The 14142-nt window shown below is 37.5% G+C and overlaps 1 protein-coding gene across 3 annotated transcripts in view; it reads left to right on the top strand.

The window, feature by feature from the left end:
- Positions 1-384: 384 nt before the first annotated feature.
- LSMEM1 (leucine rich single-pass membrane protein 1) overlaps positions 385-14142 on the top strand; it is a 30747-nt gene continuing 16989 nt past the window's right edge. The window contains exons 1-3 of one of the 3 annotated variants that reach the window (XM_043968015.1): positions 385-709; positions 10927-10956; positions 12640-12771. In XM_043968015.1, the coding sequence (XP_043823950.1) occupies positions 12645-12771 (127 nt within the window). In that variant the 5' untranslated portion in view covers positions 385-709; positions 10927-10956; positions 12640-12644. The remainder of the gene's footprint in view (positions 710-10926; positions 10957-12639; positions 12772-14142) is intronic. The other 2 variants (XR_006353318.1, XM_043968014.1) reach the window with 2 other exon arrangements.

Below are 14142 nucleotides of genomic sequence, written 5' to 3'. Positions count from 1 at the left end.
CTATTTTGTTTCTTAGTTACAAATTTATTTCCTTTCCTATTTCATATGATACATACAGGAAAGTTTATTGAAAGAGAAGCCTTGAAAAAAAAGTAACCCCTACTTTGACTACTGTAGCAACTACACTATAATCTACAGCTTCATTTATTTTGGCCTAGCTACTTGAGCTGGACTTCTCCTCGCACAGTGGAATACTTCCAGGCTGCTCCAGGATATTTATATGCTGTTCAACATGAGAAAGAGGCCTGAAAAATCCCAGTATCACTTTACACAGAGGTATAATAAACTCCAAACTTAAAAGTAGATCTGAATAAATAGTTCTTAGCAATTTCAGCATAGCATTATTTTTAGGATAGGTTAGGTTCACAAAAATTCCTGCTTTTTCCTTCTCTAGAAATGGAAAGAGAGTATCAATTGTTTAAAAATATACTAATAAAAAATTTATCAATATTTGGAACCCACACTACAGTGTCTAACTGAACACTAAATATAGATGACAGTTTTGTGCTTCCTTTTACAGGACCTATAGGAATTCACATGCCCTGAGGAAAGCAGGGAAAGAACTGCAGGAACCCGTAGAAAGGGGTTTTTGTTTGTTTGGTTGGTTTTTTCTGGGGGGATTGTTGTTGGTTGTTGTTTTTCTTGTAGTGGCTACATGAGTGATTTCTATTTGGATCTGGCCCCTTTAAGCGGCTCTTCTGGAATTGCTGTAAGTTATTTGCATGTCACCTCACTTTTGAGGGCTGAGTTGTCTTTCTGGGGGACATGGGGGTCAGGGTTGGAATTTCAATTGTTCATTATAGACACTTATAACTTTTAATAGATATTATTTAATTCTTTTAGATTGGATTTTTTAAAAAAATCAACCATTCTGTTTGGGAAAAAGGATTAAAAAAACAAATTACAATTATTCATTCACTTAAGATTTTCATTACCCTTGAATTAAATTCTTTTGGGAAACAATTTCGGTTTGGTGGACAGAAATACAAATGTGTACTTGTTTCTGTGGCTTATTAAGGATCTGTGGGGAATATAGTAAAACAGAATGTTTATAGAAAGTCATTTTTATTTGTCACATTCTTGGGATGGTAATGAGTGCTTTCAAATAGTGACAAGGAGAAAAAATCAGTGGTTAGTTAGCAGTGAGATAACAAGAGAAAATGGAATTACTCACAGTTATTTGAGTTCAGGGGGTTTGAAGGGATCTTGGTAAAAAGTTGCTTTTAAAGGGTGCCGCTAATATCTGGCTTAGCAAATGTGGCATGACCAGAGGATCATTATGACAATGAAAGAAAGGCTATTAAAGCTGAGTCTTCCAACAAACCCAGCTGGTCCCAGTTAGCCTCAAAAGGAGAGGCTAGAAATAGCAACAACTATGTGACCAGCAGCTGCAAATTGTGACTTTGTAGACTGCTCAAAATTGTGGATGGGCAGAAACATAGATTTAAAATTGGAAGGCAGTTCGGAAGTCACCTAGTCCCATTTTAGATATGGAAATATTTTACATTTATCAAGGAATTGCTATGTTCTAGGCAGTGTTCTACTAAGTGCTTGGAATACAAGTAAGTAAGATAGTTTCTGCCCTGAAGGAGCTTATATTCTAATGGGGAAGGACAACATATAAAGGGAAAATGAAATGGAAGATGGGTAGGGATAATTTGGAAATGATGGTTGCTAAATGACATAAAGACCTGGTTCCAGAAATGTGGTGGCAGAGCAGCTAGAAGGCTAGATTTGGAATCAGGGAGACCTGAGTTCAATCCAGCCACAGATACTTACCAGCTGTGTGACTCATGGTAAGTCATTTAACTTCTGAGTCTCACTTTTCTCATCTTCTAAATGGAGATTATAATAGCATTCACTGAAAAGGGTAATGAAATAGTATAGGTAAAGTACTATGTGTGTGGTAACTATGTTGTTATTATTCCAGGTAAGATAAGACAAACACTTGCCTTTTAGAGGTTGATGTCTAAGGTGAGGTTTTAGGGACAGAAAGACAGATGAGGACGATGGGCTGAAGAACAGGCAACATGATGTAGAAATGGTAGCCCAGAAAGAGGAGCAAAGAGAAGTGAAGACTACTGTCCAAAGTTATATAGGTTCTAAGTAACAGAGTCAGGATTTGAACTCATGTCCTCTGACTTCAAATCCACAACCTCTTTACTTATCCAATAGTGAAGCAACATCCTGGACCACACTCCTGAAAACCCCACCCAACATGGCTCCCTCCTACTTATTTCTTGACTCTTCCAGATTTGCATTTTACAATTTCTTTAAAAAATTATATTACAATCTTTCATTTTCATGGTTTCCAATATCAGAATGCCATTCCTCCCAAGAGAACAATGTTCAGATTCTATTTGTCTGCACTGGGTTGCCTTCTGAATTCTCTCTGGTCCAATAAGTACAATAAGGGACACATATTTTGAGTGGGTGGAAATTCCAGCATGTCTACTTTTGTCAACTGAATCATTGCTTTTCTGTTTCTATAGCTATGACTCTTCCAGCTACTGATCTACTACTTTACAAATATTAATTAAGCATCTATGTGAGAATTAAGATATAATAGCACCATTTTCCAGTGGAGGAAGCTAAGGTACAAGCAAATCAAATCATTGATCCAAGAATGTAACATGAGTCAGTCAGAGTTAATAAGTAAGACCCCCAAGTTTGAAATTTAATAAGTATAATTCACAAAAGTATTCCCATGTTGATGCTCAGTATTATGGATAATCTAAAGATTTGATACTAGCAAATTTGAACTCCTCTATAATCTTTCTAAAAGGTCAGCCTAAAAACATGTGAAACTCTTATATTTGTGTGACCTTGGACAGGTAGACCACTTATCTTTATGAGGCCTCAGTTTCCTTATCTGTAAGAAGATGAATTAGATGATCTCTTGGGTTTTTTTGTTTGTTTGTTTTTGCTGGGCAGTGAGGGTTAAGTGACTTGCCCAAGGTCACACAGCTAGTAAGTGTCAAGTGTCTGAGGTTGGATTTGAATTCAGATCCTCCTGAATCCAGGGCCGGTGCCTTATCCACTAGATGATCTCTTAAGTTTGTTCCAGCTTTGAAATATGATTCTTGCTTAAAAGTATTTCACTCTCCATGCTATTTCCTCTTTTCTGTGGGAAAAGACCCCCAAAATTACTTGGCTGTTAATAAAATTTATATAGAAATGGTCCAGTAATAATACCTCTATTAACCAAAGATCTTGGGGCATGAGGTAATTGAATGTAGGTGAATGTATTGGGAGAGTTGGGAGGGGGTGGGGAAGTAACTCAGTTTTGTTGCTAACATATCCTATTAATATCTGTCTGAGATTTTTTTTCCTACCACACCTTCTCAGAGTGTTGGTGATCTGTGTGTTTTGCAATTGGTAGTAAACATAAATGTTGTTTTTGTGAAATTAACCTTTTTTATGTTTTAAGTTTGTGGAAGGAAATTATTCCTGAAATGTTACTTATATGATGATTTGTCCTTTAGAGTGGTGCATTTGTCATCAAGTACAATCAAGAATCACACCAGAAAATAAACAGTATACAAGTGGAAAATTTCTCACATTTGTTTTTCCTGTGTCTCATACAACAAAATAATAATGTAGAGAACAATCGCCACCCCCCCCCAGCTACTACCTTCATATTCAGCTTGTGTTGGTAAATGTTTAACAAGGGGAGAATATCTTAAGTCTAGACAGTCAACGAAAGAATCAAACCCTGATTTGTAAAATTTGCTGATTTCTGAAGCATAAATGTTCACACTGAAAATTTTAAAATCTGCTCAGGAGCTGGTTTGAGCTAGTTCCTGTACACCTCTCCCTATTTATGACTTCTTATTTGCACATCCCACTTTCCATCCTTTGTGAAGAAGAGAGGGTAAAAATCCTAAATTAAAAAAAACAACAACAACAACCATTATTTTATTATTTCACCTCCATACTACATAATAATCTCTAACCACAAACCAGCTGCATTGTAACTAGTATGGAGGGAATGGAGCTTTGGCCCAGGGCACCTAGGTCATTCTGCCTCCTTGCAACGATTTCTATGTCCTTCCCCCCTCCCACCAATCCCTAAGAATCTTGACTTACAGTTCTCTGCCCATCATTGTTCAATACAATTGCCACAGTAGATTCTGAGTCCACCTTTCCCTCCAAACCTTCTGGATACAAGGACTGGACCATAAATTCTTTCAAGTTATAAATATATAAACCTGTGTAATTTTTGGAATTTGGGTACATTTGCCATACATATCAATAAAACTTAACTGCTTGATCAAAATTTATGTTTTAAAAAAATTATGAGGGGCAGCTAGGTGGCACAGTGGATAAAGCACGGGTCCTGGTTTCAAAAGGACCTGAGTGGGGCAGCTAGGTGGTGCAGTGGATAGAGCACCAGCCCTGGAGTCAGGAGTACCTGAGTTCAAATCCAGCCTCAGACACTTAACACTTACTAGCTGTGTGACCCTGGGAAAGTCACTTAACCCCAATTGCCTCACGAAAACAAACAAAAAAACCCCCCAAAAAACAAAACAAAACAAAAAAATCAGAAGGACCTGAGTTCAAATTCAGACACTTGACACTTACTAGCTCTGTGACCCTGGGCAAGTCACTTAACCCCAATTGCCCTACAAAAAAAAAATTATGAAGACCAAAGATTTCAAAAAGTTTTAAGAACCATATTTGTTTTTCCTTTTCCTTTTTAGCCTCCAGTAGGTACAATAGCATGGTAAACCTGACTGACTTTTTAGCCACCACAGCTAGGTGGTGCAGTGTATATACTACATATTGCTGGGCCTGGAGTCAGGAAGATATGAGTTCAAATATCACCCCAGACACTTTCTGGCTGTGTAACTCTGGGCAAGTCACTTAACCTCTGCCTGCCTCAGTTTCCTCAACTGTAAAATGGGGTGAGAATAATAGCACCTACCTCACAGGGTTATTGTGAGGATAAAATGACACAATATTTATAAAGTACTAAGTTCAATGTCTGGCACATTGTAGGCAATAAATACTTGTTCACTTCCCCCCTCTTGTTTGAAGAGGAGGCTGCAGTGCCTTTGATCATTCTGATCGTGTATTCTGATTGCACTGTGGATAGAGATGAAGGATATTAAGTTATATCTATACTCACATGAGGAAAAACTCTGGAGTTTGCCTTTTTGACCAAATCTTTGATCTCAGCTTCTTTTCTCGTGTTTTTTCCCTCTTCTCAATGTAGAGTGCAAAAGTATAGGCTGTGGAAAGGGGGAGTGAACCCAGATTCTGGGATTAGTCCTGAGTTCTAGTCCTGACTACCATTGACCAGCAATATATGAGTATAGGCAAACATATTTAAGGATTTAATGATATTTTTATATAATTAAGATGTTTTGCATCCATGTCAAAATAACTAAGGTGGCTCCAGTATGTTACTGATGAGGCCAAGATCTTTATCTCTCTGGTCTTTTACTTATAAAATGAGGGTATTAAATTAGGCAATATATAAAGTCCTCCCAACCTCTAAAATACTCTGACTTCATACTATGTAAGTAACCAAGCTGTCCCACAGGCTCAGTCTTGTCTAACTTTGTCCATGGACATGAATACCTAGCCTGAATGCCAATAAAGTAAAAGAATGAAGACTGTGGTGCCTACTTCCTTCATTTTTGAGATGTGCTTAAAAAATCATTTCCTAGTGTCCTTCAGGATTCAGCTTCCCCTCAGTACCTTGATACACATTCAGGTGGTTCCCAGTGATAATTAATCTTCCTTCAATGTTTGGTGATATCATAGAAGAAAAGTCTTATCAAGATAGCTCCTCCAGAATGGGCATCAATTGAAGAATGGCTAAACAAATTGTGGTATATGAATGTAATAGAATACTATTGTGCTGTAAGAAATGATGAGCAGGAGGAGTTCAGAGAAACCTGGATGGACTTACATAAACTGATGCTGAGCAAGATGAGCAGAACTAGGAGAACACTGTACACAGAAACAACATTGTGTGATGATCAACTGTGATAGACTTGGCTCTTCTCAACAGTGCAATTATCCAAAACAATTTCAAAGAACTCATGATAGAAAATGCTCTCCACATCCAGAAAACAGAACTGTGGATTCTGAATGCAGATTGAACCATACTGTTTCAACTTCCTGGCTGTTTTTTCTCTTTTATGAGGTTTTCCCCTTGTGTTCTGCTGCTTCTTTCACAATATGACTAATGCAGAAATATGTTTAATGTGATTGTGCATATATAACCTATATCAGATTACTTTCTGTCTTGGGGAAGGGGGGAGGGAAGAGAGGGTGGGAGAAAAATATGGAACCAAAAATCCTATGAAAACAAATGTTGAAAACTATCATTACTTGTAACTGTACTTGTAAGGTACTTTTATGATAAAAAAAGGAAAAAAAAGATAGCTCCTCCAGAAAAATTGTTCAACTTATATGTCTCCCACAGGATGTGAAGAATAACCCATCTCATTTATGTAGGAGCAGAGATTACTTGAGATTTTTTTTCATTTTTTCCAACAGATTTTTACTTTGTAAATGACCATATGTTAGTAAGAAATCAACCCTCACATTCTTCAGTCTTAATCTAAATTGTAGTTTTCCAATGAACAGTGATTTTCCTAAAGAAACAAGGTTAGAACCTTCAGTTTATCATGTTTTCTTTTTTTTTATAAGTGAAGCCTCTGTCTTTTGCCAAGTATCTCTCCTTCAAATTTCTTTGCTAGGCACTTTGCCTGGACTTCTCCTTTGCCCTTATACTGCTGGTATCATATTTATCTGTGTACTTGTAAGCTCATAGAGAGCAGAGGGTATGTCATATCTATTCTTGTATTCACTTAGCATCGCTCCTTGCACATAATAGATATAAAATACATGTTTGTAGAATTGGACTGAATTTACTCTAAGATATAGTTTTTGGTTCCTGCCCTCAGGCCTAGAATGTCTACTTTTACTTGGCTATGGGCATTTTCAGGGTGGAATAGATTTTGTTTTACTATGGAGCTTCCAAATTAAGACACCTAACTATGTCTCCAGAGAGGCAGCTTTGGATAATGGACAGAGACTTAGCCCCAGAGTGGGTAAGAACTGAATTCAAGTTCTAGTTCTGACACTTATCTGTGTGACCTTAGGAAAATCACTTTCTCTCTCAGGCCCCCAAGCAAATCTCTAAAAATATAAATTGCAATACAAGTAATGAGCTGCTTTGGTAGAGGGAGTTTTCTTACAGGAAATTCCTTATACAGATGGAATCATAAATCCAATCCTCAGCACTTACCACGCACCTCCCCACAAAACATTGTTCCAGCAAGGTATCCTACAGGGAGGTAGGGGGCTACTGCAACAGCAGGCCAAGATTGTGATTCTAAAAATGAGTATCATACATCTTATCCTCATTCATTTCATTTCCTGCTACTCAGAAAGTGGCTAAGAAAGGTTTTGTTTTTCTATTAGCCAGAATTTGCTTACCTTGCTTACCTGGGTTTTCCTTTCCATCTCATTTAAAGACCACAGTCTCTTAACGTACAAATTAGAGACTTCTTAAAATGTAAAATGTCTGTTCAATCTCTTCAGTGTTGATTGAAGTCACACTTGCCATTAGAGCATATCATCTTAAATGTGGCTTCTCCTAAACCTCAATTATGTTAATATTTGTTACTGAAATGACCCATCCCTTCCTGAACACTTTAATATGGTACAGTCTTCTAATTATCTATGTTATTTCTTAAACACAGCCAGGGAAGAAATAAACTTAATTGGAAATATTTTGTAAGGGTGACTATTTCCTGCCCTTAATCCTTAAAAAACTTGTTAAGTAACAAAAATCGAATCCATAAAACTCCAGGTGGATACTCTAGGTTCTCATGATGGCCCTGCCAATTGTTTGTTTCAGTTTCCTTGTTCCAGTGAGAGATCATGGCTAAGTATCTTTGGGCAAATTCCTGTTCTATAAAAAACAAAAACAAAAAAACAAAACCCTAATTCTCTTAGTCCAAAACAAGAGAAGTGTTGGTTTCTTTTCTTTCTTTTTTTTTGGAGGCAATTGTAGGTAAGTGACTTGTCCAAGGTGACACAGCAAGTCTGAGGCCAAATTCAAACTCAGGTCCTCCTAACTTGAGAGCTGGTACTCTATCTACTGGGCCACCTAAGCTGCCTACCTTGGTTTCTTTCTTTCTTTTTTTTTTTTTGGCAGGGCAATGAGGGTTAAGTGACTTGCCCAGGGTCACATAGCTTCTAAGTGTCAAGTGTCTGAAGCTGGATTTGAACTCAGGTCCTTCTGAATCCAAGGCCAGTGCTTTATCCACTGCGCCATCTAGCTGCCCCTTGGTTTCTTTTTAAAGATTACTTTTGAAATCTATTGATGCATTCTATTTTGATACAACAAATTTGTCCCAACAACACCCCCCCATAATAAATCCTTTACAAAATATCTTTCCTCTCAAATGGATAATTAACAATTAACAACTGTTAACAGAAAGGAGGGATGTATCCTGTAACTTTGACAATTCAGTATTAACACAGAGCACTATATCTGACCAGAGTTTTGTTGCCTCTGTATGCTGACTTTCTTTGCACTGTTACAGTTGTAACAGTAGCATGTGCCACTGTGGAAAGTAATGTACACTGACTGGCATTTCATCTTTTCTATTCCCTCCTCCCTTCTGGACAGTGGCAGAGCTAAATCCTCCCAAGCCTCACCTATCTCTTTCAGGGTGTGCCCTTTTCTTGGGATGATGCCTTCTCTTCTCTGCCTTTATGTCTCTCACAGTGAAAACTAGAGATTTACTCAAGCACACTTTGTTACAAAAATTAGCTTGCTTTGAGACCGACAGCAATACAATGGCCTTTAGGTCCCTGTGATCCATTCTCTGCTACCTTATGGGGTTTGTATTAGATGAAAAGTTATTAATAAAAGCAAAAGAGCTCAACACTCCCCCTATTAGGAAAATTCCTAACATTCATACAAAGGTTTAGCTTTCTGACCTGATTTAAATTTTGTGTATTTTTAGTTAACTCCACTCTTCCTCCAGACTAAAGGAAGTACAAGCAAAAGTTCAGACCAAAGTATTTTAGTATAGGCAAAAGGAAGCATTTTAGCTAAAAAGAAATAAGAAAAGAGTATATAAAAGTATCTTTTATCATACATAGCAAAGAGTAGATAGACCTTTCAGAATTCCCTTAGTCTTTGAGGAGGAAATGAACAATCAGCAGCTTCAGTCCAAGTTCTTTGTTCCAAGGCATCAACAGGGTACAGATCTCTGTCTGTCTTTTTTATGTCTCTTTTCTCTGTCTCTGCCACTCTTTGTCTCTGTCTCCATGACTCTCTCTTTCCCTCCTTCCCAATCTCCTCTTTTTCTTACTCCATGCTCTTCTCTCAAGTTCAGTCCATTAAGTCTTTGCCACATTATCACTTCTGTTCAAACTGTCACAGGTTCTTCCTTCTGAGAACATTCTTTTACTCAAGTACACCTCTTGGCTCAAAGGTTACAACAGTCCAGAACTCTTCTCAGGGCTGAGAGGGAACATTTGTCTCTCTCTGAACAATAGATTCCAAAATTCCTGTCAGTTCTCTGATCTCTATTATACAGTTATGGATAATGGGGTTTTTTTTTGTGGGGCAATGGGGGTTAAGTGACTTGCCCAAGGTCACACAGCTTGTAAGTGTCAAGTGTCTGAGGCTGGATTTGAACTCAGGTACTCCTGAATTCAGGGCTGGTGCTTTATCCACTGTGCCACCTAGCTGCCCCCTGGGTAGTGGTTTTTATTCCCTGATAATTCCTTCCTGGTAAGGGGATCTCAGACTTTATTCTACCAAGCCACCTCTGTAAGTCATGCCAGGTGCATATTATCTTCATTCACAAAGAGAGAAAAACAAGCAACCTGAGCTACATAAATCCCACCCACCCATCCCTTTCTGTGTGGTGTCTTATTTCCCAGATATTTAGTACATTGGGTTTTAATTTTAATTGGAATTTATCTTTCTTTTCTTCCTGGGATTGTTAATAATAAATAGAAAAGTTGCTGCTTTTTATGGATTAATATTAATTGAATGCTCAACCTGCAGTCAGAAAGACCTGGATTAAAATCTTGCCTCTGACACAAGGTGTATGTGACCAAGGGCAAATCATTAGTCTCTCAGAGACTCAGACAATTGTTGTTTGAGCTATAAATTATTGGATAAACAATAAGTTACATTAGTGAGGGGAATTCCTACACCAATAAAATCACAAGTCCTTGAGGTTTAAATTTTTTTAGTTGATTCTCTAGGTTTTGTTTTTTTTAAGTAAGTCATCTTATCACATGCAAATTTGGATGATTTTGTTTGTGCTTATTCCTTCAATTGTTTTTGTCATAGCTATAGCTAGTATAGCTAGAGAATTATTTCAAATAATGGTGGAGACATTGGCATATTTGATTTATCTTTGAGCTTACTGGGAAAGATTCCCTTGGTTCTGTTTTTTTTTTTAATTTTAAACTTGCTTTTGGCATGGATAGTTGTTGTTTTTTAATTTTTAAAAATAATATTAAGAAATGGACCTTTTATTCCTGGTTTGATTGTTTTATGCTTTAAAAATTCTCATAAATGAATGTCATATTTTGTTAAAGGCCTTTTCTGTGTCTGTTGAAACAATGTCTCAAAAACTAGGTTGAAGAATAGTTGTTAATCTGCATTGATAAAAGAAGTTTCTTTTTCTTATACCAATGAAAATAAAGGTTCAGAAAAAGGCAGTAGTGATTTTTTGAATTTTGCTATTAATATAATTTATGTTTATAGTCTTCCTAATATTGACCTATCCTATAAATCAACCTGATCAAAGAGAATAGTCTTATTCTATTTAGCACTTTGTTAATATTTTATTTAATATTTTTGTGTCGGTATTAATTAGTGATAGTGAACTCGAATTTCTTTCTCTGCTTTATCTCTCCTTGTTTTAGATATAACATTTTTCTGAAAGAAGGAATTTGGTAAGGTGCCCTTTTCTCTCTTTTACAAACAGTTTTTTTAGCATAGGGTTTTAAAAATATTTGATAGCATTTATTAATAAGTCTTACTGGGTTAATTTTTTTCCCTTTTAGGAGCTTATTTATGACTTGCTAGATTTTTCTTTCTGAGAAAGGATTATTTAGATTACTTATTTTGTCATTCTGAACATTTTATAATTTTATAAATACTAATTTGTTTTCAGGTTTATTGGCATATCATTGGATAATATAGTTACTCGTAATTTTCTTTATTTCCTCTCCATTAATTATGAATTCTCCCTTCTCATTAAAAAATGGTAATTAGGGTTTACTCTTTCTCTTAAAAAACAACAACAGGGTAACTAATAGTTTACCTATTTTATTGGTCTTTTAGAGCCTTGATTTCTGAAGTTTTACCTGCATGATCCAAAGCCAGTAACTTTTCATGGCCATGGAAAGGAAATTTAGTATGAAATTGTAACAGAATAGAGAGTTTCACATGGTCTAATGGAAGAGGAGGGTAGAGCAAGATAGACTTGGAAAGGGTGAAAGAGGGGGAAATGGCAATAGAGGAGAAAACTTTTTGTTTTTTGTTTGTTTGTTTTTTGCAGGGCAATGAGGGTTAAGTGACTTGCCCAGGGTCACAAAGCTAGTAAGTATCAAGTGTCTGAGGCCTCCTTTGAACTCAGGTCCTCCTGAATCCAAGGCCAGTTCTTTATCCACTGTGCCACTTAGCTGCCCCTGAAAGGGAATTTAGTATGATAATAATGTCACCTTTGGAGCAGGTAGGTGGTACAGTGAGTAGAACACTGGCCCTGAAGTTGGGAGGACTTGACTTCAAATTTCACCTCAGATACTTATTAGCTGTGTGACCCTGGACAAGTCACCTAACCCCACTTTTCATGAACATTTGGGGCCTTCTCCAGTTGTCCTGACATATATCTTTTTTTTTTTTTGGTGGGGCAATGAGGGTTAAGTGACTTGCCCAGGGTCACACAGCTAGTGTCAAGTGTCTGAGGCCAGATTTGAACTCAGGTCCTCCTGAATCCAGGGCCGGTGTTTTATCCACTGCACCAATCAGCTGCCCCCCCCCCCCCATTATGTATCTTGTCACTGGACCCAGATGGTTCTGGAGGAAAGAGTGAGGTTGGTGACCTTGAACAGCCATCCCTCACTTAAATCCAATTCACTACAGTCCATCACATCACCCTGATGTCACAGTCCTCTTAGAGGATAAAGGACAAACAACACCAAAGTTACATTTATAGAGATTTAAGGTTTATAAAATATTTTCCTCATTATAACTCTATAAGGAAGGTAGTAAAAATGTATACTTACCACAATTGAGAAAAAATGCAAATATAATAGCTTACTGATATGCTGCACAATTAGATAACTGTCCATAGTAATGCTCCCTCTGGCAATCACCTCAATTATGGTCAACTTGGCTTACTCTCCAGTGTTACTCTATTGATGTGTGGTAGAACTTGCCTTTCTAAGCTACTTTCTTTTTAAGAGTGGCAGTTGGGGTTAAGTGACTTGCCTAGGGTCACATACCTAGTAAGTGTTAAGTGTCTGAGGCCAGATTTGAACTCAGGTACTCCTGAATCCAGGGCCAATGCTCTATCCACTGGGCCATCTAGCTGCACCTAAGCTACTTGTTTTTAACCCCTTGTTTTCTTTCAGGAACAATGAATCATTCTGCCTTGGAAACTGGCTCCTTTGACACCCATGAAGAGAGAAAGCTCTATGTTATTGATTCCTTAAATGACTTAAACAAAGTGAACTTCTCTCCTACTGGATCTCAGCATGTAATCTGTATGTATGTGCCAGGGGAGGTCTGGCAACTGTTTCTTTGTTTACAGTTTGTCTAAAAATAACAAATGTTAGTAAGAGAATGTGGGTTCATCTTCAACATTTTGGAACTAACTGTTTATCACCAGGAAATTGATATTGCTTTACTTTTGTTCACTAAGTTCTTGATAGACTTATAGAATTGCTCAAACTAACATGGTCTTTCATTTTCTCTTTCTATTTATTTATTTACTCATTTATTCATTTGTTTGTTTAAAGATTGTATCTCTATCTTGCCCAGCCTGTAAGGGTAGCATCTTCTTAACAGTGGAACTTTGAACTGCTCTGTTACTGACCTAGGCTGGTTTACCTCTCCTTAAACAGTCTGTTGGACCCCTGCTACTGGGGACTTACCACATTGGTTTCAAACTTGGTGTAGACACTGAATGGCAACACTCCAATGATCCACATGCCTTAGTCTCCCCTGCAGACAGGATTATAAGTGTGTGTCACAATGCCCACCTCCCCTGTTACCGAAGTTTTTCAGGTGCCAAAAAGGAAAAAAATATAGCCCTGTTTCCCACCCCCTCATTCTAGGAGTATTTCTCCAAAACTCTTATTTTTCTACCACTTAGTACCATCAACTCAAGGTTTCCATTCTCATCTATTCATTTCTCCCCAAATTCCTATCTTCCTTGCTGGCTACTTTTAGAGAATCTTTAGTGATTTTCTTTTCTTTTCTTTTTTTTTTGGTGAAGCAATTGGGGTTAAGTGACTTGACCAGGGTCACACAGCTAGTATATGTCAATCATCTGAGGCCAGATTTGAACTCAGGTCCTCCTGACTTCAGGGCTGGTGCTCTATCCACTGGGCCATCCAGCTGCCCCATCTTTTGTGATTTTCATAGAATGACAGACACTCAGACTTAAAAGGGGGCCTCAGTGACCATCTAGTCCAACGTACACCTGAAAAGGGATCTTCCCTAGGACATAGCCCATGAGTGGTTATACATCCTTTGCTTGAAGCCCTAAAATGACAGCTAATATGTATTCTAATGCATACTGTCCAACTTTTCTGTACTTCTAATTCTTTTTTTTGATACTTTTCATTCTTAAGATTTTTTTTCTATCATAAAACTTAAATTTCTTTCTCTGTAACTTATATCTGTTGCTCTGTTTTACCTTCTGAGGCCAAACAGAACGGTCTATTCATTCTCACATGAAAACACTGCAAATACTTGTGGATAGCTATCTTGTGCTCCCTCAAAGTACTTCTTTCTCCCTGCTCCCTTTTCCTCTTCTGCTCTAGACACTCCTAAGTGCTTCAGAGCCTCAGGCGAGCTATTATGAGGCATGGCTACAAGCTGTGAAATGAATAGATAGAAGTGGGGAATGG

The sequence above is a fragment of the Dromiciops gliroides genome, chromosome 5 (assembly GCF_019393635.1).
Source record: "Dromiciops gliroides isolate mDroGli1 chromosome 5, mDroGli1.pri, whole genome shotgun sequence".
NCBI classification, from domain to species: Eukaryota; Metazoa; Chordata; class Mammalia; order Microbiotheria; family Microbiotheriidae; genus Dromiciops; species Dromiciops gliroides.
This window is presented reverse-complemented; position numbering and strand designations above follow the sequence as displayed.